Source organism: Canis lupus, chromosome 8, assembly GCF_003254725.2.
Source record: "Canis lupus dingo isolate Sandy chromosome 8, ASM325472v2, whole genome shotgun sequence".
Classification (NCBI taxonomy): domain Eukaryota; kingdom Metazoa; phylum Chordata; class Mammalia; order Carnivora; family Canidae; genus Canis; species Canis lupus.
Window position 1 is genome coordinate 1,114,268 of NC_064250.1, and position 27,316 is coordinate 1,141,583.

Genomic DNA, 27,316 nt, shown 5'->3' on the forward strand with positions numbered 1-27,316 from the left:
GCATATAAATATTTCAAAGCTTTGATGTTTTTTGTCAAAATAACTTCCATAAAGTTCTATGCTCTAGAGTACTTATAAATTTTTTCCTAATTTTCATAAGCAAAGAAGGATAGAAAAGAAAGAACAATGTGTAATTTAAATATGTATTTCCATAATTACTAGAGTAAACTTTTTCATGGTTATTAGCCATTTGAATTACTTTATTTTTAAATCATACATTCTTATAGAAAATACATTTCATTTGGATGGAAAAGCAGTAATGAGAAGACAGATGAGAAGAAAAAAATGAAGATATATTTAAACTAATGTGAAATCTGGGATCCCTGGGTGGCTCAGTGGTTTAGCGCCTGCCTTCAACCCAGGGCGTGATCCTGGAGACCCGGGATCGAGTCCCGTGTCGGGATCCCTGCATGGAGCCTGCTTCTCCCTCTGCCTCTCTCTCTCTCTCTCTTCTCATGAATAAATAAATAAAATCTTTAAAAAAATAAAAAATAAAAAAATAAACTGACGTGAAATCTAAAACCTATAAAACCAAAATCAGGATCATTAGTCTTCCAATTATAATAACTGGAAATATTTAAAAGAAATTTATTATAATCATGCAATTATTTCTCAAAGCCAAAGTGGGGTAGGAGAAAGAAGATGAAAATAGACCTTCATTTTCCTTTCATACGAGAAAAGTAAATGGTCTTCTTAGAATTGTTTATCTTGTATATACTTTAGTGATTATGATTTTCTTTTTAAATGCATCTTAACATTAGACAATGTAATATCAAGTATTTTTGAGACTCAAAATTGTCTTTAAAAAGTAAGGAATATGTAATTTGCAATTTCCCCAAAATAAAACACTTTGTTATTCCAAGTCTTCACATGGCTTAACGTGACTAATACAAAAGAAACCTAAAATGAAATTCAATCACAGCCACTTACATTAGAGCCTTCCTTGGCTGAAGATTTGAAATGCACTGGTTTGGGCAATGTAAGTATTCCTTTTATAGAAATAGTAGGAGTGTCTCCAAAACTAGAAGGCCAACTTAAATCTCTGCACTAAAAAAAATTAAAAATACAGTTTGAATTTTAAAAAGGACCCTGGCAATACAAATATTTGATGTTTTTGAGTTAATGACTTAAATACAAACTTATAAAAGTAAACTTTAGTCTACTGAGATCTCATTTCTTCGACCTTAAAATAATTTGACATTTAATGTTCTAGATATCATATCAATTTTCTTCTTAAGGTTAAAAACCACAATTCCATCATACCTACAGATTTATTTTCTTTAGTCTTTTTTAAATACTGTTTTCTGCAAAATACTACAGAATCCTAAATTCCAAATAAAGTATTGTCCAGTTCCCCAGAGAGAGCACTGTAAGTTTGTAACAAAAACATTCAAAACAAAAACATTCAATTCAATTCAATCAAACATTCATTCAAAAGTTGGTATTAACTATATTAACTAAAAATAATAATAATAATAATAATTAATAAATAAATAAATAAAAAGAAATGAACTTACTTGTAAAACTGTGATCCAGATCTGTTCTACTGAAGAATTATAAAACACTTTCACATGCAATCTCCCAAAATCTCTTTCATCTCCTGACAAAGTAATTGTATCTGAATTGTAAAAAGACAAGAACATTTGACATGCTATGCAATCCTTCTAATCCAATTACGCTTTGATACAATCTAATTTTAGGAACACAACTGAAAAATGCTGTAACTTTTTTTAAGTTGCCAGTTTAATAAAAAAAAGAAGTCACACTTCAATGTTATTATTAGAGTGCTGGGGGAGGCCTACTATAAAAAGTACATGGCTTAAAAATTTAACTCAAATATAGACTGAGACACTTAAGTTAAAACTAAGATAAACTTCCCCCAAGTAACACAGATATGGCTTTAATCCTATATGCTTCTGGAAATTCCTTCACTAGAATACTTCAAAACAAACAAAAGGCATTTAACAGCTTCACATTTTTTTAAAGATGCATTCATGCCTGAACACTGAATAATGGGCCATCCAACCTGGGTATTTATACACAGATAACAGATGTAACCATCTAGAGGTTTTGTTTTTTTGGTAGAAATAACTCCCTTAAGAATATAAAAAGGTGGAACTTTATTCCTTACCCAGGCTTCTGTTACTTCCCTGGGAATTCTTCCTTGAAGAAGAAGTGCTTGGCACGCTGGACCATGAATCATGTCTCTAGAGATAAAAATTGCCCTTAAGTCCGATATCACACATCAAATTTTAAGATTCTGACACTTATGCCCCAACACCCACCTTAGTATCAAACCGCATGCTAACCATGTTGACAAGTGTTACTGGTCAGAATTTCCCTCTTTTAGGCAGTAAAGAGAAAAAAAAGCTTTCTGTGTGTTATCAGGAAAATCTTAAATAACTTACTGGATTACATATGGGGAAAGCCTTTGTTGTTTGGGGTTTGGCTTTATAATAAGGAAAGAGGTTACTACATTTCCTACTTGAAAGTACTAGTAAAAATAAGAATATATTTGGAAGAGCCCTATTACCTAAAAACCTATTAAGTAGCAATCATCAAAGCAGAGTTCCCTCTGAACCAGCAATATCAACATTGCCTGGGAACTTGTTGGAAATACAAACTGAGGTCCCAGTGCAGAGCTACTGAATCAAAAGCTCTTGGGGTGGGATGCCTGGGTGGCTCAGTGGTTGAGCATCTGCCTTGGGCTCAGGGTGTGATCCCAGGGTCCTGGGATTGAGTCCCACATCAGGCCCTCCATGCGGAGCCTGCTTCTCCTTCTGCCTGTATCTCTGCCTCTCTTTCTGGGTCTCTCATGAATAAATAAATAAAATCTTAAAAAAAAAAAACTCTGGGGGTGAGATCTGGCAACCTGTATTTCAACAAGCTCCCCAACCTATTCTGATACACATTAAAGAGCTGCTGCTATAAAGAATTAATTCTGCAAAAAATTAACTTGACTGAGGATTATGAAGCATTATTTGTAATACATTTCCATTTTAATAAAATATATGTAAATACATTCACATGGGCAAAAGCCCACAAGTATATATAATAATATTTTCATGGTGTTTTTACTCTCAGTTACAGGAATATAGGTGATTTGTGTTTTTACTCTGCTTAACTATTTTCTAATTTTTAATAATAATCACAATTTACTTATATTTTTAAAAGAAACTTTTTTAAACAACAAAAATTATTCTATTTCAAAAATAGGAGAATGCTGTGTTAATATTAATAAATAACAAAAGTCCTGTATCTCAATAGAAATACTAATTTTTACTAAGTAGGTAGCTATGTTCAATAAGGAGAGTTAGATCAATAAGCACATCAATAACCATACCATTTTAAATTCCAACTGCCTTCAAGATTGCCTGAGTACATACCAACAGAGAGATGTTAAGATTCATTTAAAGAAAAAGAAAAAAAAAAAAAAAAAGACTGCCTTTTAGCATTCAGCTGAGACCTTCCTGAAAAAATGGACGTGGGAAATGCAGTGTTAATTCCTCAGATATTACCACAGATTTATCTACAAAAGATCCACATATGTTGTTTCTAACATAACTCATACATTCCTCAATTTTTACCTTAAAAATAATCGTATACAATTAAATTTATATCAATAATTCACCTGCATGAACCGTTGAGATGAACTTGTAAGATCAAACATGGACTTGCTTAGCCCAGAAGAACTGGGAAGTTTGCTGGTCCTTAAATCACAAACTACAAAGAGACATGGAAAATTTTCTTTAAAGAAGAAACATTGGAATTTTACTTAATCACCATAAACTAAATCTCTATAGAAGTGCATATAAATGCAACCTATTTAAGAAATAAAGTCTTCTGGTGATCCCTGGGTGGCTCAGCGGTTTAGCGCCTGCCTTTGGCCCAGGGCACGATCCTGGAGTCCCAGGATCAAGTCCTGGGATTGAGTCCCACATCGGGCTCCCGGCCTGCTTCTCCCTCTGCCTCTGTCTCTGCCTCTCTCTCTCTTTCTATGTCTATTATGAATAAATAAATAAAATCTTTAAAAAAAAAAAAAAAAAAGGAAGAAAGTGTTCTACTAAAGTTTAATTTTTTTCAATTATTTTACTTTTGTTCCAAACAGAAACCAACATAAATCAAACAACACATTTCAAAACCATATCAAATATCAAGCAGGAAAAACTGAACTCTTTTTGTTTACATTACAATTCTTCATCCATAGGAATAATCTAAGAGAATGTAGGTCCTCTGTGCTAAATGCAATTCAACTATGTAATGAGCACTTACCACATTAAAAAAATAATATTGAATTCCAGTGCTGCTATATTTCTAGTCTGTATTTCTAGTTTTCCCCCAAACTAGAAGACTTTTTAAAGAATGGAACTCAGAATACTGTGTATCCTAACACAGCACTTAAATAAATACTTCTACTTTGTTTTCAGCATCTCACCTTGAATTCAGCTGTTGATAGCTGTATACATTAAAAACTTGAAAAACAGAATTTTGACAATCAGATGTGTACATGACAGTCTAAAATTGATACAGTCCTCAAATATTAAACTAAGAAAGTTCTATGATCATGTAGGCATTTTCTGTTTTCTTTGTTTACACTTATGATTTCATCATGAGGTTGTATGTTTACAATTTTCACTGAATAGAGCAGGGAAGAAAAAAGCTAATAAATATCTGTTGCAGAATTTCTAAATGGATATATGATACTAAAAAAATGAAACTTTGGGATCCCTGGGTGGCGCAGTGGTTTAGCGCCTGCCTTTGGCCCAGGGCGCGATCCTGGAGACCTGGGATCAAATCCCACGTCAGGCTCCCGGTGCATGGAGCCTGCTTCTCCCTCTGCCTGTGTCTCTGCCTCTCTCTCTCTCTCTCTCTCTGTGACTATCATAAATAAATAAAAATTAAAAAAAAAAAAATAAATAAATAAATAAATAAATAAATAAATAAATAAATAAATAAATGAAACTTTAAAAAAAGGACAAATAAAATGGAATTTGGAACTCCCAACCATATAATTCATTCAATTTTTACATTAGGTAGAGTACCAGAGAGAAGTCATAACATTTATCCCATCACTTCTGAAGCCTGCTTTTCTCTTTTTTTTTTGGTTTTTTTTTTGTTTTTTTGTTTTGTTTTGTTTTGTTTTGTTTTTGATAATAAGAATCATCTCTTCCAGGGTTTTAATTTGATTTCCACATTTGTTAAAGAGGAAAATATACAAAAAATTTTTCATACCTGATCCATATAGTCTCACTGCTTCTGAACGAGGGGAAAGGCGTCGGCTCAAATCAGGTGAAATGTGCTGATATCGATAGTACGGGTTGTATATATCGTAGCTGGCTCCATGCTGGGATGAACTAGAAAGCTCTACCTTTCGATCTCCAAAAGATGCTCTGGCAGATGCTGAAAGTAAGTGTTTCTAAAGTTTTATAAGACCCTCTTCTTAGAGTTATTTGCTAACAGCTGTTGCATCCAAAGTGAAGGGAAAAAATTTTGTCTCAAGTAATACTAAATCACATGTGTTTGGAATATTTTTTAAAAAGTACATTTATTGAGCTCTGCACACAGCACTCTGCCAGGGGTCAGCTGTGAACCCTGCTCTCAAGACAGTCTGGTAAATTTTTGGCATTTTTCTTTGCCCCATTAACAATTCTGTATTTTGTGATCTGAGTTTTCTTTTATTATTCTACTTACACAAAGAACATCTTTTAGTAAAAAGATCATTTTTCACAAATACACAGAACATTTATAAAAATTGACCAGAAGCTAGGATATACACAGAGCAGTTCTCAATAATTCCAAAAGGACTGAAATCACAGAATAAGGTTTTCTAACCACAGTGCAATAAAGCTAGAAACCAACAAAAAGGTGATTAGAGAATATTTTTATGGAAACACAAAGGATCTAGGACAACTGAAAAAATCTTCAAAAAGGAAAACATATGGAAAGATCTATGCTCCTATGTATTAAGAACGGAAGATTGGCACAATAAAATAAGATTGAGCAGAACAGAGAGAGACACTCATTATTTTGTGGACATTAGATTTACAACCAATGTAGCACTGGAAAATCTTTTCATTAAAGTGTGCTAAGACAACTGGATATTGGTATATATATACCTTCACCCCAACATAAAAAAAATCACAAAATATTAATTTCAAGTGGATTGTGGGTCTAAATTAAATGTTAAAGCAAACCAATAAAACTTGTATGTTTAAGGAAATTTATAAGAAAGTTTTCACAGCCTTAAAGCAGGAAAGAACTTCCTAAATGGAACACAGCATTTATCACAAAATTTTGTTAATATACTCAACTACTTTAAAATTGAAATTTTCCATTTTCAATTGAAGAGAGTGAAAAGGTAATGCACGGAGTGGGAGAAGACATGTGCAACAAATAGAACCAACAAAGGGCTCATACCCCAGAATATACAAGGAATTTTCACAAATCAATAAGAAAAAGACAGGCAAGTCCAAATATAAATTGGCTGTAAGACTCAAGCAGGCACTTCAGAAAAGAGGCTACCCAAATAGCCAAAAAACATGAGCAGGTGCTCAATTTTCATGAGTTAGGAGGCAAATGCAAATTAAAACTCCCAGAAGAATCCACTACAGACTCAGCAGGATGGTTAAAATAAAAAAGCCTTACAAAAGCAAGTGTTGGCAAGAGAGTAGCACAATGTGATCTACCAAACCCTGCTGGTGGGAATATAAACTGAGGCAATCACCATGAAAAAAAAACTTGGCAAATTCTAGGAAGGCTGAGATATATATATCCTGTGACATGACAATGCCGTTCTGGGACACATACACAACTGAACTGTCTGCACGTGTGCACCTAGGGACGTGTATGAGAGTGTTCATAAGCCTGAGGATCGCTGGAGGGGAAGGGGTCGGGGGATGGGGCAACTGGGGCATGGGCATGAAGGAGCTCGGGATGTGATGAGCACTGGGTGTTACATGCAGCTGATGAATCACTGGACTGTATATCTGAAACTAATGATGCAGTATATGTTGGCTAATTAAAATTTTAAAAAAGAATGTTTGTAAGCATCCTTATCCATCATGGCCAAAAATGGAAAAACTCTCAACGTCTATCACTAGTGAAATGAACTGTAATCTATACGTACTAATAAAAATAAATGTGTGCTATACAGAAACATGACTGCATACCATGCCACTTAGAATAAATAAAAATAAATATATTTTCTGTACAGATGTTAAAACTAATGGAAGCTACTGAAAATGTGAATGAATCTCACAAAGATTATGTTGAATGAAAGAACCCATACTGTGGAAGGAGCCTCGGTGTCCATTGCAAGATGAATGGATAAAGAAGATGTGGTTTATGTATACAATGGAATATTACTCAGCTATTAGAAATGACAAATACCCACCATTTGCTTCCACATGGATGGAACTAGAGGGTATTATGCTGAGTGAAATAAGTCAATCAGAGAAGGACAAACATTATATGGTCTCATGCATTTGGGGAATATAAATAATAGTGAAAGGGAATAGAGGGGAAGGGAGAAGAAATGTTTGGGAAATATCAGAAAGGGAGACAGAACATGGAAGACTCCTAACTCTGGGAAACGAACTAGGGTGGTGGAAGGGAAGGAGGGTGGGGGGTGGGGGTGACTGGGTGGCGGGCACTGAGGGGGGGGCACTTGACGGGATGAGCACTGGGTGTTGTTCTGTATGTTGGAAAATTGAACACCAATAAAAAATAAACTTATTATTTAAAAAAAAGACTTTCAAAAAGCTAAAAAAAGAAAGAAAGAAAGAAAGAAAGAAAGAAAGAAAGAAAGAAAGAAAGAAAGGAAGGAAGAACCCATAAACAAAAAGACTATGCTGAATATGTCATTTCATTTACATAAAGGTCAGAAAACAGAAAAAACTAAACCACAACATTTAGGGATATGTGCTTAGCTGGTAGAAAGTAAGAGTAGCAAGAAAGCAATAATCATCACAGTTGGGACGCTGATTACTCTGGACTGATGATGGAAACGAGGGAAGATGAAGGCTTTTACACATTGCTGGTGGTATTTGTTTACTTGAGTGGTGACCATACATGTGTCTTGCTTTGTAATAAATCACAGAGCTACATAGTTGCTTTTCTCCTTTTTCTATATGTGTGTATTTTGCAATTTGAAACAGGTAAAACCATTTATCAAATTCCTTTCAAAGTTAAGAATCACATTGGAAAAAATATAGAGACATGCTATAAAGTTTTTAAGTGCTTAAATGATTACCATCTTTTTCTTCTTTTTTGTCCTATTTAAAATAGAACTCATAGTAAAACCAATACTTTCTGAATTAAGTTAAACAATAAAACAGGTGGCTTCACACTGAGTTCAGAAAAGAAAAAGAAAATATGGGGTTATGAGGGGAAATCTTATCCTCACCCTAGGTCAAATAACTGTGTGTGTATAATCCAAGCACAATTCACAGGCAGAGGGGTGTCAAGATGGAGTTATGAAGCCAGAGAGCTTTGTAAGGAACCAGTCCACCTTGGACACTAACCCCTCTCATTCAGCACACAAGCACTGCCACAAGTCTGTTTAGACACAATACCCTGTCTGGAGTAGTAGCATCAAAGATGATGTACTACATTTATAGGCTATATCTAAGAAAGAATATTCAGATCTTATTTTACCTTTACAGAATCCCAACCTTCCCTTCAAACAGTATACAGTGATACCATTATTAAAGTTCAAGAGGAAGTTCTCTCAACTTACAGAACCACAGTGCCATATAAAACCAAACCAGACATTTACTTTATATCTCTCAAAAGCTCTACTTAAAATTTCAGTGTTTATTCAAAATACATTCTCTTCATGGATAGATAGGTAGATGTGTGACAAAGCAAGCACAGAAAGATGTTAATGATAGAATCTTACAAAGTAGTAAGTGATGGTTATAATCAGACCCCTCACTAAGCAAGCAATAAAACAAAACAATTTCAGATACTTGACACATAATTTCAGCCATCACTGACAGTTGCCTGCCCTATCTCCCTCTCAAAATGTCCTTGTCAGCCCATCACTCACAGGCATATACACATACAGCATGCACATGTCTGACTTCTAGAATTAGATGCCCAGAACACTTTCTTGAGTCTAATAAAGTAATTTTTCTCTCCCATAGGATCAAAATCAGATGGCTTTGCCACATCTTCCCTGAGCCTATAATTTAACCAATTTCCTCATTCATTGCAAATCATTCAAATCAAAAAGCAATCTGTTGGGGATCCCTGGGTGGCTCAGCGGTTTAGCACTTGCCTTTGGCCCAGGGCATAATCCTGGAGTCCTGGGATAAAGTCCCTCACTGGGTTCCCTGCATGAAGCCTGCTTCTCCCTCTGCCTCTCTCTCTCTCTATGTCTCTCATGAATAAATAAATAAAATCTTTAAAAAAAAAAAAAAGCAATCTGTTTTCTAGTGATTTAATGAAAATGAAAAGACAAAAGAAGTCCTATCCTATATTGCCAGGTATTTCTTATTTTCTGATTATGAAAATAATATATTAGATACTCAGTGTTTAAGAATACAGAATTCATTAAAAAAAATTATGGTACATCTATTGATTTAATACTATGGGGCCATTAAAAAGCAATGAATATGAAAACGTGTTCACAATGTGTGATATGAATAAAACAGATTACAAAACTGTTTATGTGGTTTAATCCCAATGCTGTCACAAGTACAAGAGAAAGACCAGGCTATCCTGTGGCCAAGAGCCTTTAAACACTATTTTTGAGAGACACTGCTGACATATGCAAGACAAAGTGGTGGGCCAAGCACAGGGTTCCTCTTTCCTTGAAGAAAGAGGAAGGAAGGAAGGAAGGAAGGAAGGAAGGAAGGAAGGAAGGAAGGAGGGAGGGAGGGAGGGAGGGAGGGAGGGAGGGAGGGAGGGAGGGAGGGAGGGAGGGAGGGAGGAAAGATAGATTAATTGATCATCCCACTAAAGTCAAGTCTCCTATAGATAACAAAAGTACACTGTAGACCAAAAACAAAATGAACAAAACCCTGAAGGTACCAGAGAGTTATCAAAAGTGGTACATATCCAGGACAGCATTGACCCTTGGAAGAAAGGGAATGGACACCCGTTTTTAATGTCTATTAGCCTGAACAAAAGCCACAGTTGATGCAGCATGGGATGGATAAAGCGCCAATAGAAAACCCACACTCTTTCTGGCCTAAAGAACCAGAGTTCCAAGCACCAAATTCTGTGAGTAAAGTCTGCTCAAATATCTGTTCTGATCCCGGAGCCACACACATGCAGGACAGACTCCAACTAAGGATAAAAAAAAACAAGCTGAGATAAGAGCTGTCACCAAGGACACAGAATTTACAGCATAGCCCAACCAAGTTCATTGCCTTGATAAAAGAAAGGAAAAAGAAAAACAAATAAACAAAAACCCTTCTCTTCTCAAAGCAATGTAACAGATTTTAAAGTGTCCACAACACAACATCCAACACTGTGAAACATGAAAAGTGACCTATCCTCCAAAAAAAAAAGACAATCACAGAATCCAAACCTAAGTGACTCAGATGTTAGAATTAGCAGATAAAGATGCTAATGCCCAAAGATATAAAAGCAAAAAGGCTCACAATAATGAAAAGAAGAAAATGAAATCACAGCAAAGAACAAGAACCTACAAAAAAGAACCAAATGTAAATTCAACAACTGAAAAATACAAGGTCTAAAATAAAAATTCACTGGATGGGCTTAACAGCTGCAAGGAGATGACAAAAGGAAGAGACGGTGAACTTGAAAATCAATAATATCCAATCTTTAGAAAAGAGAAGGAAGAAAACATTGAACAACAACAGAAAAGAAGTCTGAGAGGCATGTAAAACAATATAAAATGGTCCAACATATGTCTAATTGGAATCCTAGAATGAGAAGGGAGAAAGGTAGGGTAGATAAAAATACTTGGAAAAATATTCTAGATTTTGATAGGAGTTTGAATTACACTGTACATGCATTTATCCAAACTCAACAAATACAAGCTTAAAACTGAGGCAGTTTGTTGCATATAAGGCTTATGTCAAAAGAATAAAAATATAAGCAGATACTAAACTCTGGTAAATGACACAGATGCTTAAGTATTTAGAAGGAAGTGTATTAATGCCTGCAATTTACCATGAAATGTGTTTCACCTGACTCAAAAAGGGTTAATAACAGAGGAATAGAGAGCTAGATATGTGATTAAGCACAGTAAAACATTAATGATAGATTCCATGTGGTGGATATACAGATATTCACCATCATATTCTTTTTTCCCTCTTTTTAAAAATTTGAATTCAATTAGCCTACATATAATACATCATTAATTTCAGATGTAGTGTTGAATAATTCATCAGTTGTGTATAACACCCAGTGCTCATCACATCATGTGCCCTCCTTAATGCCCGTCACCCAGTTACTCCACCCTTCCACCCCCTCCCCTCCAGCAACCCTCAGTGTGTTTCCTAGAACTTAGAGTCTCTCATGGTTTATCTCCCTCCCTGATGACTCCCCTTCACCTTTCCCTCCCTTCCCCTATGATCCTCTGCACTGTTTCTTATATTCCATATATGAGGGAAACCATGTAATAATTGATCGACTTACTTCACTCAGCATAGTACCCTCCAATTCCAACCATGTCAATGTAAATAGTAAATATTCTTTCTGATGGCTGAAGTGCTATCGCACCGTGTATATAGACCGCATCTTCTCTATCCATCATCTGTTGATGGACATTGTGGCTCCTCCCACAGTTTGGCTATTGTGGACGTTGCTGCTATGACACTGGGGTGCGGGGGTCCCTTCATATCATTGCATTTGTATCTTCAGGGTAGATACCTCATAGTGCAATTGCTGAGGCATAGGGGAGCTGTATTTTTAACTTCCTGAGGAACCTTCACCGTTACATTCTTTCAACTTCCCTGTGCCTTTGAAATTTTTCACAAGAAAAATTTTTTTGGGGGGGAACCTTGTAACAGTGTTTCTTTCTTTTTTTTTTAAGATTTATTTATTTATTCATTCAGAGAGAGCGAGAGAGAGGCAGAGACACAGGCAGAGGGAGAAGCAGGCTCCATGCAGGAAGCCGGACAGGGAACTCAATCCTGGGTCTCCAGGACCACACCCCAGACTGCAGGTGGCACTAAACCGCTGAGCCACAGGGGCTGCCCTGTAACAGAGTTTCAATGGACGAAAGCAAATTGTTTTTAAAATACAAGAATTACATGCTGTTTCTTCTTATCATCATTACTCCATTGACCTCTAACGACATCAGCCAAAATTTACCCAATGAAATCTATCCCATTCAAGTGGCTATTTAGACTAGGAAGTTATATATACAATGAAATATTATTCAGCCATCAAAAAAAAATAAATCTTACCATTTGCAACAATGTTGATGAAACTAGAGAGTATTATGCTAGGTGAAATAAGTCAGTCAGAGAAAGACAAATACCACAGATTTCACTCATATGTGGGATTTAAGAAACAAAACAGAGGATCAGAGGGGAATGAAGGGAAAAATAAGATGAAATCAGAGAGGGAGACAAACCATAGGAGACTCAACTCTAAGAAACACACTGAGGGTTGTTGGAAGGGAGGTGGATGGGGGAGGTAAGTGGATGAAGGAGGGCACATAATGGGATGAGCACTGGGTGTTGTGTACAACTGATGAATCACTAAACTCTACCTTTAAAACTAATAAAACACTGTTAACTGATTTTAAATATTTTTTAAAAAGGCCACATCTAAACACAAATTTGTTGACTGATCAGATTTCATAATGAGGCCTTTCAAAAATATTATACATTAAGTTCCTCTACAGAAAGAGCAAAACATATAAAATGTAAAATCCATACATAAAAGACTTTTGTATCTTTCAAGGAATAAAAGAGCAAAATCATGGAAACAATAGCATTCAAATGCTACGTGTGTTGATTTTTAAATCCTGTGTCACTGTTTACCTTCTAGCTCTTCCAGATGTGAAGGAGTTCCTTGCGCCCTGGGCTGAACATAGGAGAGCTTAAACCTCGGTACCACAAACGGTACTTCTCTGCCATCAGATGGTAATTTGGAAAGTAAGTAATCCTCAGTACAGCCAACCTGGGGCTTGACGGAGATGGAAGTCAACGGAGGTACACGGACCGTGGTATCTTGACCCGCTGAGACTGCTGCTTTAAAGTCTCTTTCCATGAAAACTGTGTGTAAAAGAAGTAGGAAAAAAAAAAAGAAAAATCACAAATATGAATGTAGACTTATATTTAATAATCTAAAGTTAGCATGCTCTGGTATGTTACTTAATTGTTTTAGAACAAACTGCTGGTGCAGAAACTACTACTTGCAGGTCCTATCAAGCACTTGATAGGAATCTGCATTAATTCTGTCCCAGCAATAACAAGTTTATTCTGTAATTAATTCTACAATGCTTTCTTTCAAGAAATCTTTCAAGAAAAGGCCAGTCACTTAAAAATATTGTCAACGAATCAATTCTTGTTGTCAGTACTGGTGGTAAACATCAGTCTCAAATATATAAAAGAATTCTAAAAAGAAGCTAAAGGCCTCCAAATCTACAAAAACCTTCACCCAATCACAAGATAAAATGTCTTTCTACCCTAATATAATAGCTGGTCTCCCTGTGCTAGCTTCTGGGACCTCTTCTGTCCCTGTCTCAAATGCTATGTGATTCCTAAGCTGGTGATTTAGGACAGGGATGCAAGGGACACCCAGAGCTCATCTTTATGTACAATTATCAAAGTACAAATACTGCTGCATAGGAATTTACCAAACGTTTTAATGCAAACAGAAGCCCTTGTACTCAGACATACGAGGGAGCTATACTCTAGATGGAGGTATACAAGGAAAAGCCAGAGAAAAGTAAAGTTCCGGTCATAACTCTGATGAGGTGAGGAGACCCTATGATTGAAAGGGAACTCCCCAGGAGGCTTTCAGAAACATGGATTCTTGAGGAGATGAAACGTCACTCACCTGTGAAAGGCATGTCTTAGTGCACTGTTCATAAACTAGGAATTGTCTTTGTTCAAATGGAAACATTTGCCAGCGTGTATTGCCCCCAACCACATGCAGCACCTCCCTCCCTGCCTCTACTTCATCCACCTAAATCCTCAGGTCTAGTGCTCACTTCTCTTACTTCCTTCTTCCCACCCCGCTGCTGACATCCTCTGCAGATTCCCATACCAAGCACCATCCTCTTGTCAGTCGGTGGTGATGTCCCGGGTGTCTGCCTGGTTGAACCTTGAATTTCTCACTCTCTACCTCTGCCTTGCCCCAGGGTACTTTAATACTTACCTAGTGTGCCTCATATTTGTTTCTGTCTCCCCCGTGAAGTTATGGACTATGTCTGACTCATCTTTATATTATGAAATGCCACAGACAAAAAATACATTAAATAAGTGTTTGTTGAAGCCAAAAGAAGCCAAACTCACAATTGTGCTTTTCTGTTTCTCCATAGAAACATCCTCTACAGCAACTCTTTATAAATTCTGCTGCCATCACATCCAATTTCCAATACTCAGCAATTGATACAAACTTCCAATTTTAATATTAATCTGTTGGTAGAATAGAAAAGTTAACATGATCATGTTTAATAGCATTAGGTATCACTAAATTAATTCCATTATCTTTCTAAGATGTAATGAGGAAAACAAAGCAAAAAAGGTTTAGAAGATGATGGTTTTTCATCTTACATGTAATTTTATATGACCTAATTAAGCGCCTTACAAGTCATTAAAACATGTTCAAAAATCACTAAATGAACAATCCCAACATTAAATTTGAAAAAAAAACTCCACCCTGAGTTTTCTTTTTTGCCAGGTATACCCAAATCAATGCCCAAGCAAACTTTGCAAGAAAATATGGCACTCCTAGGACATGTGAGAACAACTTCACTTCCTCCAAGTCAATTCTTTTGGTTATCCAAAAGATGATGGGGGATTATATGGGGCCAATAAACAACTGCATACTTTATAAGTTGGTTTAAAGTTTAGAATTGCGCTAATAGAAAAATATATCTTAAACACTGTATTACCCCCCCAACACACACACCCACAGACACCAGCTAACTAAACCACTTATAATATAAACTAGAAATAAAGGGAGTTGGGTTTTTTAAAAAAATTATTTTTAAGTAATATCTGCCCCCACCATGGGGCTTGAATTTACAACCCCAAGATCGAGAATCACATGTTACACCAACTGAGCCAGTCAAGCGCCCTGAGAGTCTGCTGTAAATTTATCAGGCACATAAAATTGTGTAAGGACTTCATGTCCAGTTGCTCGCCTTGGCCTCAGTGACACAATTCCAAATGGACTCTCTTCACTTGTGCATTCTTAAACTCTACATTTTTCACAGGAAATTTCAAATGTATACAAAAGATAAAACGGGTATAAGAATATCCCTATCACCCAGACTAAACCGTTATCAATTCACAGCAAATCTTAATCCATCTCTGCCTCCCCACTTCTGTGGCTGAGATCTCTAAGTAAAAAATCTTCTGACTTTACTTCCTTTGTGTGGGTGCACCGAAACGGCACCTTCAAGCAAATCAACCAGGGTGAGGTGGTGGCGGGCGCCTGTGTGGCTCAGCTGGTTAAACATCTGCCTTCGGCTCAGGTCACGATCCAGGGTCCTGGGGTTAACCCCCACGTACATTTTTCTCCCTCTTCTCCCTGTCAGTGCTCTCTCTCACTGCTATCTCTGTCGCTGTGTCTGTCTCTCTCAAATAAATAAATCAAATCTTTAAAAAAAAATTTTGAAAAGAAGGCCCCGTAAGTTTTTACTTCCCCAAAGTGGGAGCTCAGATGGTGAGGGAGCTACCTGCTAACCCCTATAGGTGGCTTGTTCCTCCCCATTCTGCAGGTCACAATCTGCATATTCTCAATGTAATACAGTAGCTTCAGCTTCCAAACACAGCCACCAAGAAGGTATTCGTCAAAATGCTTTCCCATCTGATGGGAAAGAAATGGTATCTTGTGTTGTTGTAATGTGCATCTCTTTTACTATGGTGTGGGCACCTTTTCATATAAGGTTAATCTGTATTTGGCTCTATGAACTCGCTGTTCATTATCTCTTGCCCATCTCTCTGTAAAGCTATTCATCTTTTTCTGCCTCAGTTTTAGAGGACTTTTATATATTGGAGAGATTAACACATTGTCAGTGATATAAGTGGCAAACATTCTTCCAGTTTGTCATTGTCTTTTTTTTTTTTTAAAGATTTTATTATTTATGAGAGACAGAGACAGAGAGAGAGAAGGAGAGACATGGGCAGAGGGAGAAGCAGGCTCTGTGCAGGGAGCCCGATGCGGGATGCGATCCCAGGACCCCGGGGTCACGCCCTGAGCCAAAGGCAGACGCTCAACAGCTGAGCCACCCAGGCGTTCCTTGTCATTGCCTTTTTATGGTATTTTCTACTGAGACAGAATGTGTGGGAATATACAAACGTACATATACATATATATGGAAACAGATGAGTCTGGGGATGCCACAGTAAATAAAAGAGTAAATAAAATCTTAAAAAAAAGAAAGAAAGCAACAGATGAGTGTGTGGATACATACAGATATAGTTATACTTAATCTATGTTTTCCCTTTTTGCTTCTGGATTTGGAGTCATCAGAACGTTTTTCCCAAATGTAGGTCATAAAAGACTTTACCCACAGTTTCTTCTAATACTTAGTCGTAACAGAGTTACCACCTTCTATACTAACAGCCTGGTGCACAGTATGAGAAGGAGATCCAATCCTACCTTCCCCAATTAGCTATTCTGGTATCACATACACCATTTATTTAAAATCCCATTATTTTCTCCTACGATTTTAGAATGTTGTCTTTATTACAGACTAAACTTCTACATACAATTGGGCTTATTTCTATATTTTCTATTTTCTTCAACTGGTCTGTTTATTCCTGTACCACATTTTTTTTAAAAGATTTTATTCATTTATTCATGAGAGACACACAGAGAGAGGCAGAGACACAGGCAGAGGGAGAAGCAGGCTCCATGCAGGGAGCCCAATGCAGGATTTGATCCCAAGACCCTCTAGCCCTCCCCCTGCTCATGCTCTCTCAAATAAATAAATAAAATCTTTTAAAAATTTATACATTTTCAAAATCCCTTTTTGGCCCTAGTTTAAAGGACGTATTCCTTGACTACTCAGACCATACTAATTTCTCTCATTTGTAAACATCTAATAAACTTTAAAAAAAAAAAAGAATTTTATATTTTTCTTGACATGTGTGACACTTGTTCTCTCTCCCCCTCTAGGATATAAACTTTTTAGAAAAAATATTATACTCACTTTCTACTTCACACTCAGCACCCTATATGATGCTGGGAATATAGCAGGAACTTAGCAAATATGTAGTTGACAGATAAGGGAACAAAGCAGAACAATGAGCTCATATAAAAACTCTTAAACTCATCAAACCACATTTCTGACCCCAGTCAGCCTGCAAATACTTTACATTCATCATGAAAGGACTGTGGGAGGACTGATTAAAAATGATTTCTACTGGGCAGCCCGGTGGCTCAGTGGTTTGGCGTTGCCTTCGGCCCAGGGCGTAGTCCTGGAGACCCAGGATCGGGTCCCACGTCGGGCTCCCTGCAAGAGCCTGCTTCTCCCTCTGCCTGTGTCTCTGCCTCTCTCTCTCTCTCCTCTCTGTGTATTCTCATGAATAAATAAATAAAATCTTTTAAAAAAATGATTTCTACTTCTGGAGACAAGATCCTTAAACTTGACGGCCTTGAGTCATCCAAAATGAACTGAAGACTATGAGGGAGGAACGCAGCAAAAGGAACATGCTGGTGTGAATAAGAATAAAGCAAATACAGTTTGCATGGTCGCCTAATAGAGGGCGGAGAGGTGCACACAGAGAGAGCCACAGCCATCAGCAGAGGGTCCCACTCCAGTATTCAGCAGAATACGGGTCAGAACATGCATGCAAGCAAATTGCATAAGTCTGGGCAAAGACGGCCAGAAAAGATTATGAAAGCCATACCAGTACTCCCCAAGGTTGGTAATAATGCCTGTCCCTACCAACCAAACTGGGGAAACCATACAGTTCACAGGATATTGGATAGGATTCTCAGGAGAGCGTTGCATTCTTGGTGAGGAAAAAATAACTGTAAACTAAATGCTAGCCGCTTCTACCTAACAATTCAAAAAGCAAGACTCAAAAGGATCAAACTATTTCCAAAAAGACTATGTCCCAAAGCAAAACATTTTTAGAAAAATCTAAATGATATCCAGCACACAAAATAAAATTCACAATATTTGGCATCCAATAAAAAATTACCAAATTTGCAAAAAAAAAAAATAATGAGAAAAATCAATCAGTTCTAGGTCCCACTCAGAAATGACACAGACAGTTAAGGATATTAAAACAGTTTTTTTTTTTCATGAAATGAAAATTTAAGGAAACTACTGTAGGATTTAAAAGCCCCATACATCAGAAATAATTAAAACAGTTCTGACTGAATCTATATGTTCAAAAAGTTAAAAACTGACATGAAAGATACAAAAAAGTACCCAACTTCTAAAGACAAAAATTACAATATCTGAGATGGAAAATACACTGGATGGGATTAAAAGCAGACTATATATTGGAACAGAAAAGATTAATATACTTGAAGGTATAGCTAAAGAAATTATTCAAAATGAAACAAAGAGGGATCCCCGGGTGGCGCAGCGGTTTAGCGCCTGCCTTTGGCCCAGGGCGCGATCCTGGAGACTCGGGATCGAATCCCATGTCAGGCTCCCGGTGCATGGAGCCTGCTTCTCCCTCTGCCTGTGTCTCTGCCTTTCTCTCTCTCTCTGTGTGTGACTATCATAAATAAACAAAAATTAAAAAAAAATGAAACAAAGAGCAAAAAAAGAATAAAGACAAAATAAAAAGAGCATCTGTAAAAAAAAAAAAAAAAACAAACAAAAAAAACAAAAAAAACAAAAAAAAGAGCATCTGTGACCCATAGGACAATTGTAAGCAGCCTAACTGAAGTCCATGAAAGACTGGGGAAGGCAGAAAAAATATTTGAAAAAATAAAATTCGACCTCTCAACACACACTAAACATAGGAAGTATGATGAAAACTATGCCAAGACACATCATAATAACATGGTTCAAAGCCAGTGATAAAGAGGAAACCTCAAAAGCAGCTGAAAAAAAAACCAACTTGTCTTTTATTTTCTTAAATATAACCCATCATAGTTATTTTTAATTTATTTATTTGAGGGGGAGTGGCAGGGGGATAGGGAGAGAAAACCCCAAGCAGACTCCCTGTTGAGGGTGGAGGGATCTCCCGACCCTGAGATCATGACCTGAGGCAAAATCAACAGTCAAAGGCTCAACTAACTGAGCCACTCAGGTGCCTCCATCATAGTTATTTTAATAATCTATAACTGGTAATTCCAATATGTAAGCTTTTGTAAGTTTACTTCTATATTTTGTTTCTGCTGATTCTTGCTCGGGTTGTCTTATGTCCTGTGCACTTAGTTTATCTTTGACAAATTATTCAGCGACCTTGAAACTTTATTTGTAGAACTTCTTTAACCCAAAGATGAAAATATACTTTCAGTTAATATTTGCATTTGTTTACCATATCATTTTGTTTATTTATTTTTTTATAGTAGTCTCCATGCCCAGCATGGAGCCCAATGTGAGACTTGAACTCACAGCCCTGAGATCAAGACCTGAGCCAAAATCAAGTCAGATGCTTAACTGACTGAGCCACCCAGAAGCCCATTTTAAACTCGTACCTGGGATCCCTGGGTGGCGCAGCGGTTTGGCGCCTGCCTTTGGCCCAGGGCGCGATCCTGGAGACCCCGGGATCGAATCCCACGTCGGGCTCCCGGTGCATGGAGCCTGCTTCTCCTTCTGCCTGTGTCTCTGCCTCTCTCTCTCTCTCTCTCTCTCTTTCTGTGACTATCATAAATAAATTTTAAAAAATAAATAAATAAATAAACTCGTACCTTGACAGAGAACCTGATTTAAAAATGGGCAAAGGATGTGAATAGATATTTCTCCAAAGATAGATCAATGGCCGATAAACACATGAAAAGGTGCTTAACACCATCAGTTATTAGGGAAATGAAAATCAAAACCACAATGAGCTACTAATCCATGTACACTTAGGATGGCTATAATCAAAACAATAGACAAAAACAAGTGTTGACAAAGATGTAAAGGACCTGGAACTCCCACAGACTGTTGGTGAGAATAAAAAATGGGGCTGCTGCTCTAGAAAATAGTTCAGCAGTTCCTCAAACACTTAACTACAGAATTGCCATATGACCCAAGAATCCAGTCCCTAGATCTCTTATACCTACAAGAATGAAAAACATATATCCACATAAAAACTTGTACACAAATGTTCATGACAGCATGATTCATAATAGCCAAAAAGAGGATACAACCCAAATGTCTATCAACTAACAAATGGAAAAACAAAAGCAAAATATGGCATATCCACACCATGGAATTTTATTCAGCCATTAAAAGAAATCAAGTACTGATTTGTGTAACAACATGAACAGACCTTGAAAACATTACACTAAGTGAAAAGGGAAAGACACAGAAGACCACATATTGTATCATTTCATTCATACAAAATGCCCAGAATCAGCAAATCCATAGAAATAGAAAGTACGTTAGTGATTGCCAGGGGTTGGTGAAGACAGGGGAAATGAGGACTGACTGTGAATGGGTACAAAGTTTCTTTCTTAGGGAAATAAAAATGTTCTAGAATTAGAGATGATGGTATTGCATATGTTTGTGAATAAATGAAAAACCACTAAACTGTGAAAAGGGTGAATTTTATGGTATATGAATTATATCTAAAGTAAAATAAGATATTTTTAAAATTTCATCTTAAAATGTTTTTGGACCACGGAGGTGATGTGAGCCACCCCCTACCACTGCCCATGGACTGGTGGTTACAACTTCCCAAAGACAGGTTTTCTTTCCCTGTTTTATTTGACATCAAGGTAATTTTCCTTGCAGATCTTTAAAAGAGGTAGAATGAGTTTTCACCCTTGACACCACACACCTTTGGAAATCCCATAATTAAGGGCAGAGTCTCTGGTTAGCTGGCCTTGAATAAGCCTGGGGCTGACTGCTAACTACGCCTCCAGTCCTACAAATTCATCAAGTTTTTAACCAAATCTAATCAAGTTCCCCCCTGTTTAGCAAATGCTCTCAGAGCAAATAAGATTTAAGGGCTCCTTGAGTCTCAGATTTTCAGCTTTCTTTTACATTTTGGCATAGTCATTCCTAAGTACCTTTTTAAAAAAATTAAATACAGTATTTAGTTTTAGTATTTAGTTTTAGTATTTAGTTTTAGTATTTAGTTATTTGCAGTATGAAAGCTTTTCCAAATATCTTAACTATATTCCCAAAATGAAATCTCTGTATTTCTTTTTCAAGTTAAAATGAACTCTAGTGAGTTAGGACAGGATTTGCTAAAACAAATGACAGTCTGATATAGTCTACATTAAAGTAGCTTCAGTGTTATGGGGCACTTGGGTAGCTCAGTCAGTTAGGCACCTAACTCTTAATTTCAGTTTAGGTCTTGATCTCATTAGGGTTGAGAGATAGAGCCCCAATGGGGCTCTGTGCTGGGAGTGGAGCCTGCTTAAGATTCCCTCTCTCCTTCTGCCTCTCCTGCCCTTTCTTCCTCTCTAAAATAATAATAATAATAATAATTAATAAATAATAATAATAATAAAAGTAACTTCAGTACTACTTGTGATCCCAGCTGATTATGGTAGATAAGGATTAAAAATATATTCAAGTGATATTACTCAGCCATTAGAAATGACAAATACCCATCATTTGCTTCAACGTGGATGGAACTGGAGGGTATTATGCTGAGTGAAATGAGTCAATCGGAGAAGGACAAACATTATATGGTCTCATTCATTTGGGGAATATAAATAATAGTGAAAGGGAATAGAAGGGAAGGGAGAAGAAATGAGTAGGAAATATCAGAAAGGGAGACAGAACATGAAGACTCCTAACTCTGGGAAACGAACTAGGGGTGGTGGAAGGGGAAGTGCGCGGGGGGGTGGGGTTGACTGGGTGGCGGGCACTGAGCGGGGGACTTGACGGGATGAGCACTGGGTATTATTCTGTATGTTGGCAAATTGAACACCAATAAAAAATAAATTTATTATTAAAAATATATATATATATTCAAGTGAAAAGTTTACTTTAGGAAAAAATTAATTTGAAGAGGAGTCTAATTTTAAACAAACTATGAGTAGGTGACTCGTTTTCGTAGGTATCATGTCTCTTTACACAAATAAAGTAAGTAAAATGGCAGCAAGAATACACAGACCATTGAAAGAAACATACACACACATATGTGAAAACCTGACATACGATGCTTACAGATCCCTGGGGGGAAAAAACAGAATATTCAATAAACGATGCTGGAAAAAACTGATTACCAATACGGGGAAAAAACATGAAACTGGACACCCACCTCACACCACACAAATATCAATCACACAAGGATTAAACACATAAATACAAAAGGCAATATATTAAAGCTTTCAGAAAAAATATCAGACTATATTCTTTCAACCTCAAGGAAGAGACAGAGGTGTTAAACAAGATGCCAAAAGCACAAACCATAAATGAAAAGGCTGATACATTCAACCACACTAGAGAATGCATCCATTAAAAACTACATAAAATAAAACTATGTAAAGTAAAAGATAAGACAAGCCACTTAACTGAGGAAAAGATATTTGCCATATGCATAACTATACTATTTATAATACCACAAATAAATAAATACAACTTCTAGAAATCAAATTTATAAAACTAAAAAAAATGGACAAAAGACATAAACAGATATCTCTTAGAGAGGAATTATGGAAGGTTCCATATCATCAATAATTAAGGAAATGTAAATTAAACCTCTAGTGAAGTACCATTTCTCACCCACCCTAGTGTTGAAAGGAAACAATTCAGATAATTACAGATGTTGTTGGGGCCCTTGGGGGGCTCAGTCGGTTAAGCGTCTGCCTTCAGCTCAGGTCATGATCCCGGGGTGCTGGGATCAAGCCCCACATTGGACTCCCTGCTCAGTGGGGAGCCTGCTTCTCCCTCTCCTCTGCCCCTGCTCTCACTCACTTTCTCTCTTAAATAAATAAAATGTTTTTTTTTATAAATTACAAATGTTGTTGTACAAAGATCTCAAATGTTGAGGAAGGGGACAAAGTGAACACTTAACACTTTGCCTGTGAAAGTATAAACAGTTACAACCGCTTTATAAAATAATTCTGGGGACGTCCAGGTGGCTCAGCGGTTGAGCATCTGCCTTCGGCTCAGAGCATGACCCCAGTCTGGGTATCCAGTCCCACATTGGGGTCCCTGCAGGGAGCCTGCTCCTCCCCCTGCCTGTGTCTCTGCCTCTCTGTGTGTCTCTCATTAATAAATAAATAAAATCTTAAAAAAAAAAAAGCCTCTATTATCTAGCAGAACTGAAGATCCACAACTCTACTCTTAGGCCAAGAGACGTGCATTAGAATGGCCATAACAGGTGTGCCTGGGTGGTTCAGTCAGTTAAGCATCTATCTTTGGCTCAGGTCATGATCTCAGGTATTAAGCCCCACGTTGGGTTCTGCACTCAGTGGGAAGTTAGCTTCTCCCTTCTCCCCCAACTGTGCTCTCTCTCTCTCAAATAAATGGATAAAATCTTTAAAAAAAAAAAAAAAAGAAAAAGAAAAAAGGCCAAAACAAAATAGCTTTTAACGGCAAAAAGCAAAACTTAAAAAAAGAAAACTGAAAACACCTCTAAATAGCCATTAACTGGAAGATAAATAGGAAGATGGATAAAGAGTGTAAAGTCATACAATAGAATGATATAGAGCAATAAAAAGTGAATGAACAATAAGACATCAACATCGATGAGTCTCATAAATATAATATTGTACCAAAGGAGTCATGGAATAGACAAGACATTATTTATGAATACATACCTACATAATAAAACTATACAGAAAATCAAGGAGCATGGAAAGATAAAGACATGAGGGAAACATACAATCAGGGCTTTGAAAATACTGACGATGTATAATCTCTAAAACATGATATAAGTACAGTGGCTTTTATTTATATTCTCTAAATGTCTGGATGTGTCAAAAGTACTATTTTGTACATATGAAATAAATAATTTCTCCTTTAAACAGTAAGAAATGCATGGTCGTGGTAGAAAATGTGAAAAATACTGGCAAACATATGAAGAAAATAAAAAATTACCAATAATCCCATCACCCCCAGATCACCACAGTATTTGAAAGAAAAAATAGGGGTGCCTGGGTGGTTCAGTCAGTTATGCGTCTGCTGTTGGCTCAGGTCATGATCTCAGGATCCTGGGGGTTCAGGTCATGATTTCAGGGTCCTGGGATCAAGTCCTACACTGCTCAGTAAGGAGTCTATCTGCTTCTCCCTCCTCCTCTCCCTCTCCCTGTCCCTCTGCTCATGCTCTCTCTTTCTCGCTCAAATAAATAAAACCTTTTTAAAAAGAAGAGAAAGGAAAAGTATACTTAGTATACTAAGTATTCCTTCCATTATTTTATTTACTTTTTTTACAGCCTTGTTTACGTACTGATTTGCAGTAAATTACACATATTTAAAATACACAATCTCATGACTCAAACATATGTATACTTTGGTGAAAGCATCTTCACAATCAAGAAAATAACACACCAACCCCAAAAGTCTCCTCATAACCTTTTTCCAATCCGTCCCTCCTTACCTTTCCCCTGCCCTCAACCCCAAAGTAACCACTAATCTGTTTTCTGTTGCTTTAGGCTAGTTTGCACTTTCTAGGGTTTTGTCAGGTCCAGTATGAACATAGTTTATGCATAAGACTTGCTGTATTTGGTACAGCCACAAAGTCTTCAAAATGATTTACCAATTTACACTTCTACCAGCAGAGTACAAAGACTTCCAAGTGTTCTATATCCTCGGAAGCACTTGATTATTGGCCTTTTCCATTTTAGCTATTACTTTCATATTCCAAACATAAATCCACATAAAACAACATGTCTGAACAGCAACAGAAAAATTAAACTTTCAATGGTGTTGGAAGTAAAACTCCTTATAAAGAAATTTTCACCTACGAGCATCTTCCCTTGAAAGCATAATAATAATCGAAGCAAAGCCCCTGACATATGCCTCGTGAATTCTGATCTAACCAACATGTCTGATTTCTACAAGAGATAGTAAGAATTGCTGAGATATACAAGAAAGAATCCTGCGAGTTCAATGTAAGCTGGGGGCATTACAGTACTGGAGTGCTGCAGGTGAAGCGCAATCCAACAGTTTGTGACAGTGTCACTTTAACACTGGTAACACCTGAATCCAACAGACCAAAATACCACCAGGATGGTGGTCATAATTTGAATGGGGGGGAAGAGAAAAATCTTTCTTATAACAGTTCTACTCAATATGCTCAGCTACTTGCTCCAGCTTGAGGTGCACTGCAACATATTCCATTGTCCTTATACTCTTTCCAAACTGACTACCAGCTCCCCTCTACCACCCTGTCATGTCTCCTAATCTTTGTTTCTCAAAATAAGGACTCTATTCTCCTTATTATTTCTTCATTTCTATTTACTCCTCAAATTCATTCGTATTTGACTTCCATCCTTATCATTTTGCTTGAATTGTGTTTGCTGAGGTCAATTGACCTAACCACCAAAGCCACTTACTTGATCAGCTCCTATTTTCCAGATCCCCTGACTCATCTGACTGAGACAGATTTCTCTCCTGATGAAAACTCTTTCCTCTCCAGGCATCTATGAACCACTGTCCGCTAGATGTTCCTCCTCCTTCCCTGACTTCTCCTCGTCACTCTCCACAGCCATCTCTATGCATTGCATCACTTAAATGTTGGTGTTTCCCATCCTTGGTCTTCTCTTCTTACTCTACTCTCTTGAATAATCACTTCCACTCCCACGGGACAAACAAACCACAAATCCACCAAGCTTCTAACATTTACAATTCTGGACTTCAGAAAATCCCAATACTAATACATCTGCCAACCAAACAGGTCTGCCAGATGTCCTACAGGAACCTCACTCCTTTTCTCTCAACCTGAATTAATCTCCCAATTTGTTAGCTTTATTCATGAATACAATGATAATCCAAGTGGAACCAATAAAATACCAGGGATACTTTTGAAATATTTTCTTGAAAAGTTTAAAGAAACAGATTTTTATGAAGACTTTTTCACCCAGTTATGAAGGTAATCATAGTCACTGACAAAAACTACAAAACACGAGAGATAGAAGATAAATTCTCCAATCCCAGCTCTCAGAGGCAAGCAGTATTAATTTCCTTCCACAAGAAAGTTTTTAAGCACAATAAAGTTACAGATCAAAACATTAAATTGGCAAATAGAGGATGTTGTTGTTAACTCTCAATATTTTCCAGGCTACTTTTTATCGTATTAATCAGGGGGAAAAAATTTCTCCTACATGCCTACCTGGAGTGAGAATTGGAATAATATTCCAAAACCCAAAGCAATCCTTTCACACGCTGTATTTTAAGTATTCTTAAGGAATCAATGCTTCGGGGTTGGCATCTATCTTGCCCATATCTGGACGTCTACCTGTGTGCAATACCCCCACAAATACCGTTTCCTTTTATTTCAAGGAAGCGACGGCAAATGAAAAAAGACAACTCAAAGAGACAGAAGCCAAATCTAAAACCAAGCTGGATGTATAATCCGTGTTTTGCAAAAACCAGAGGGAAGCGACATTTTAACGCTCCTCTGCGACTTCCGAAGGCTTCAGAACATCACGGTGGCAGACACTCGGGAATCGGGAATCGACTCTCCAGGGCCAGGAGCGGGCTCCCTCGGCGCCCGGAGCCCCCGCCCCGCCGCTGCGCTCCCCTCCCCGCGGGCCCGGCAGGGGGCCCGGCCTGCCCCCCCGCCCCCGCCCTGCCCACCCGGCGCGCCCATCAGGGCCCCAGCCTCCCCCAGGCTCCCCGGAGCGCCCCCGCCCGCGAGGCCCCCAAGCCGGGCGACGTTCCCAGAGTCAAGGCCGCGCCAAGCGGGGAACAGTGCGCCCCGCGGGGCTGGGGGCGACCGGCCCCTCCGCTGCCGCCGCCGCCGCCGCCGCACCCCGGCTCCCGCACTCCCCGAGCCCCACCCGGAGGCCGGGACCCGCGGCGCGCCCGGGGACGACCCACGGCGCACCCGAGCCGCCGCCCCCACCCCGCCGCACACCCGCGTCCCCGCCGCCCTGCGCCCGTGTCCACGCGCGGCCCCCCGGGCGCCCC

At 37.8% G+C, this 27,316-nt stretch overlaps 1 protein-coding gene across 4 annotated transcripts in view; it reads right to left on the minus strand.

Annotated features, from left to right (window-relative positions):
• TC2N (tandem C2 domains, nuclear) overlaps positions 1–27,316 on the minus strand; it is a 71,288-nt gene that overhangs the window by 17,917 nt on the left and 26,055 nt on the right. For 2 of the 4 annotated variants that reach the window (XM_025467820.3, XM_025467819.3), the window contains exons 2-8: positions 14,448–14,570; positions 12,969–13,202; positions 5,233–5,400; positions 3,632–3,723; positions 2,132–2,207; positions 1,518–1,618; positions 931–1,047 (exon numbers count right to left, since the gene is read on the minus strand). In XM_025467820.3, the coding sequence (XP_025323605.1) occupies positions 931–1,047; positions 1,518–1,618; positions 2,132–2,207; positions 3,632–3,723; positions 5,233–5,400; positions 12,969–13,202; positions 14,448–14,514 (855 nt within the window). In that variant the 5' untranslated portion in view covers positions 14,515–14,570. Of the gene's footprint in view, positions 1–930; positions 1,048–1,517; positions 1,619–2,131; positions 2,208–3,631; positions 3,724–5,232; positions 5,401–12,968; positions 13,203–14,447; positions 14,571–19,773; positions 19,940–27,316 lie in introns of all 4 variants that reach the window. The other 2 variants (XM_049113571.1, XM_049113572.1) reach the window with 2 other exon arrangements.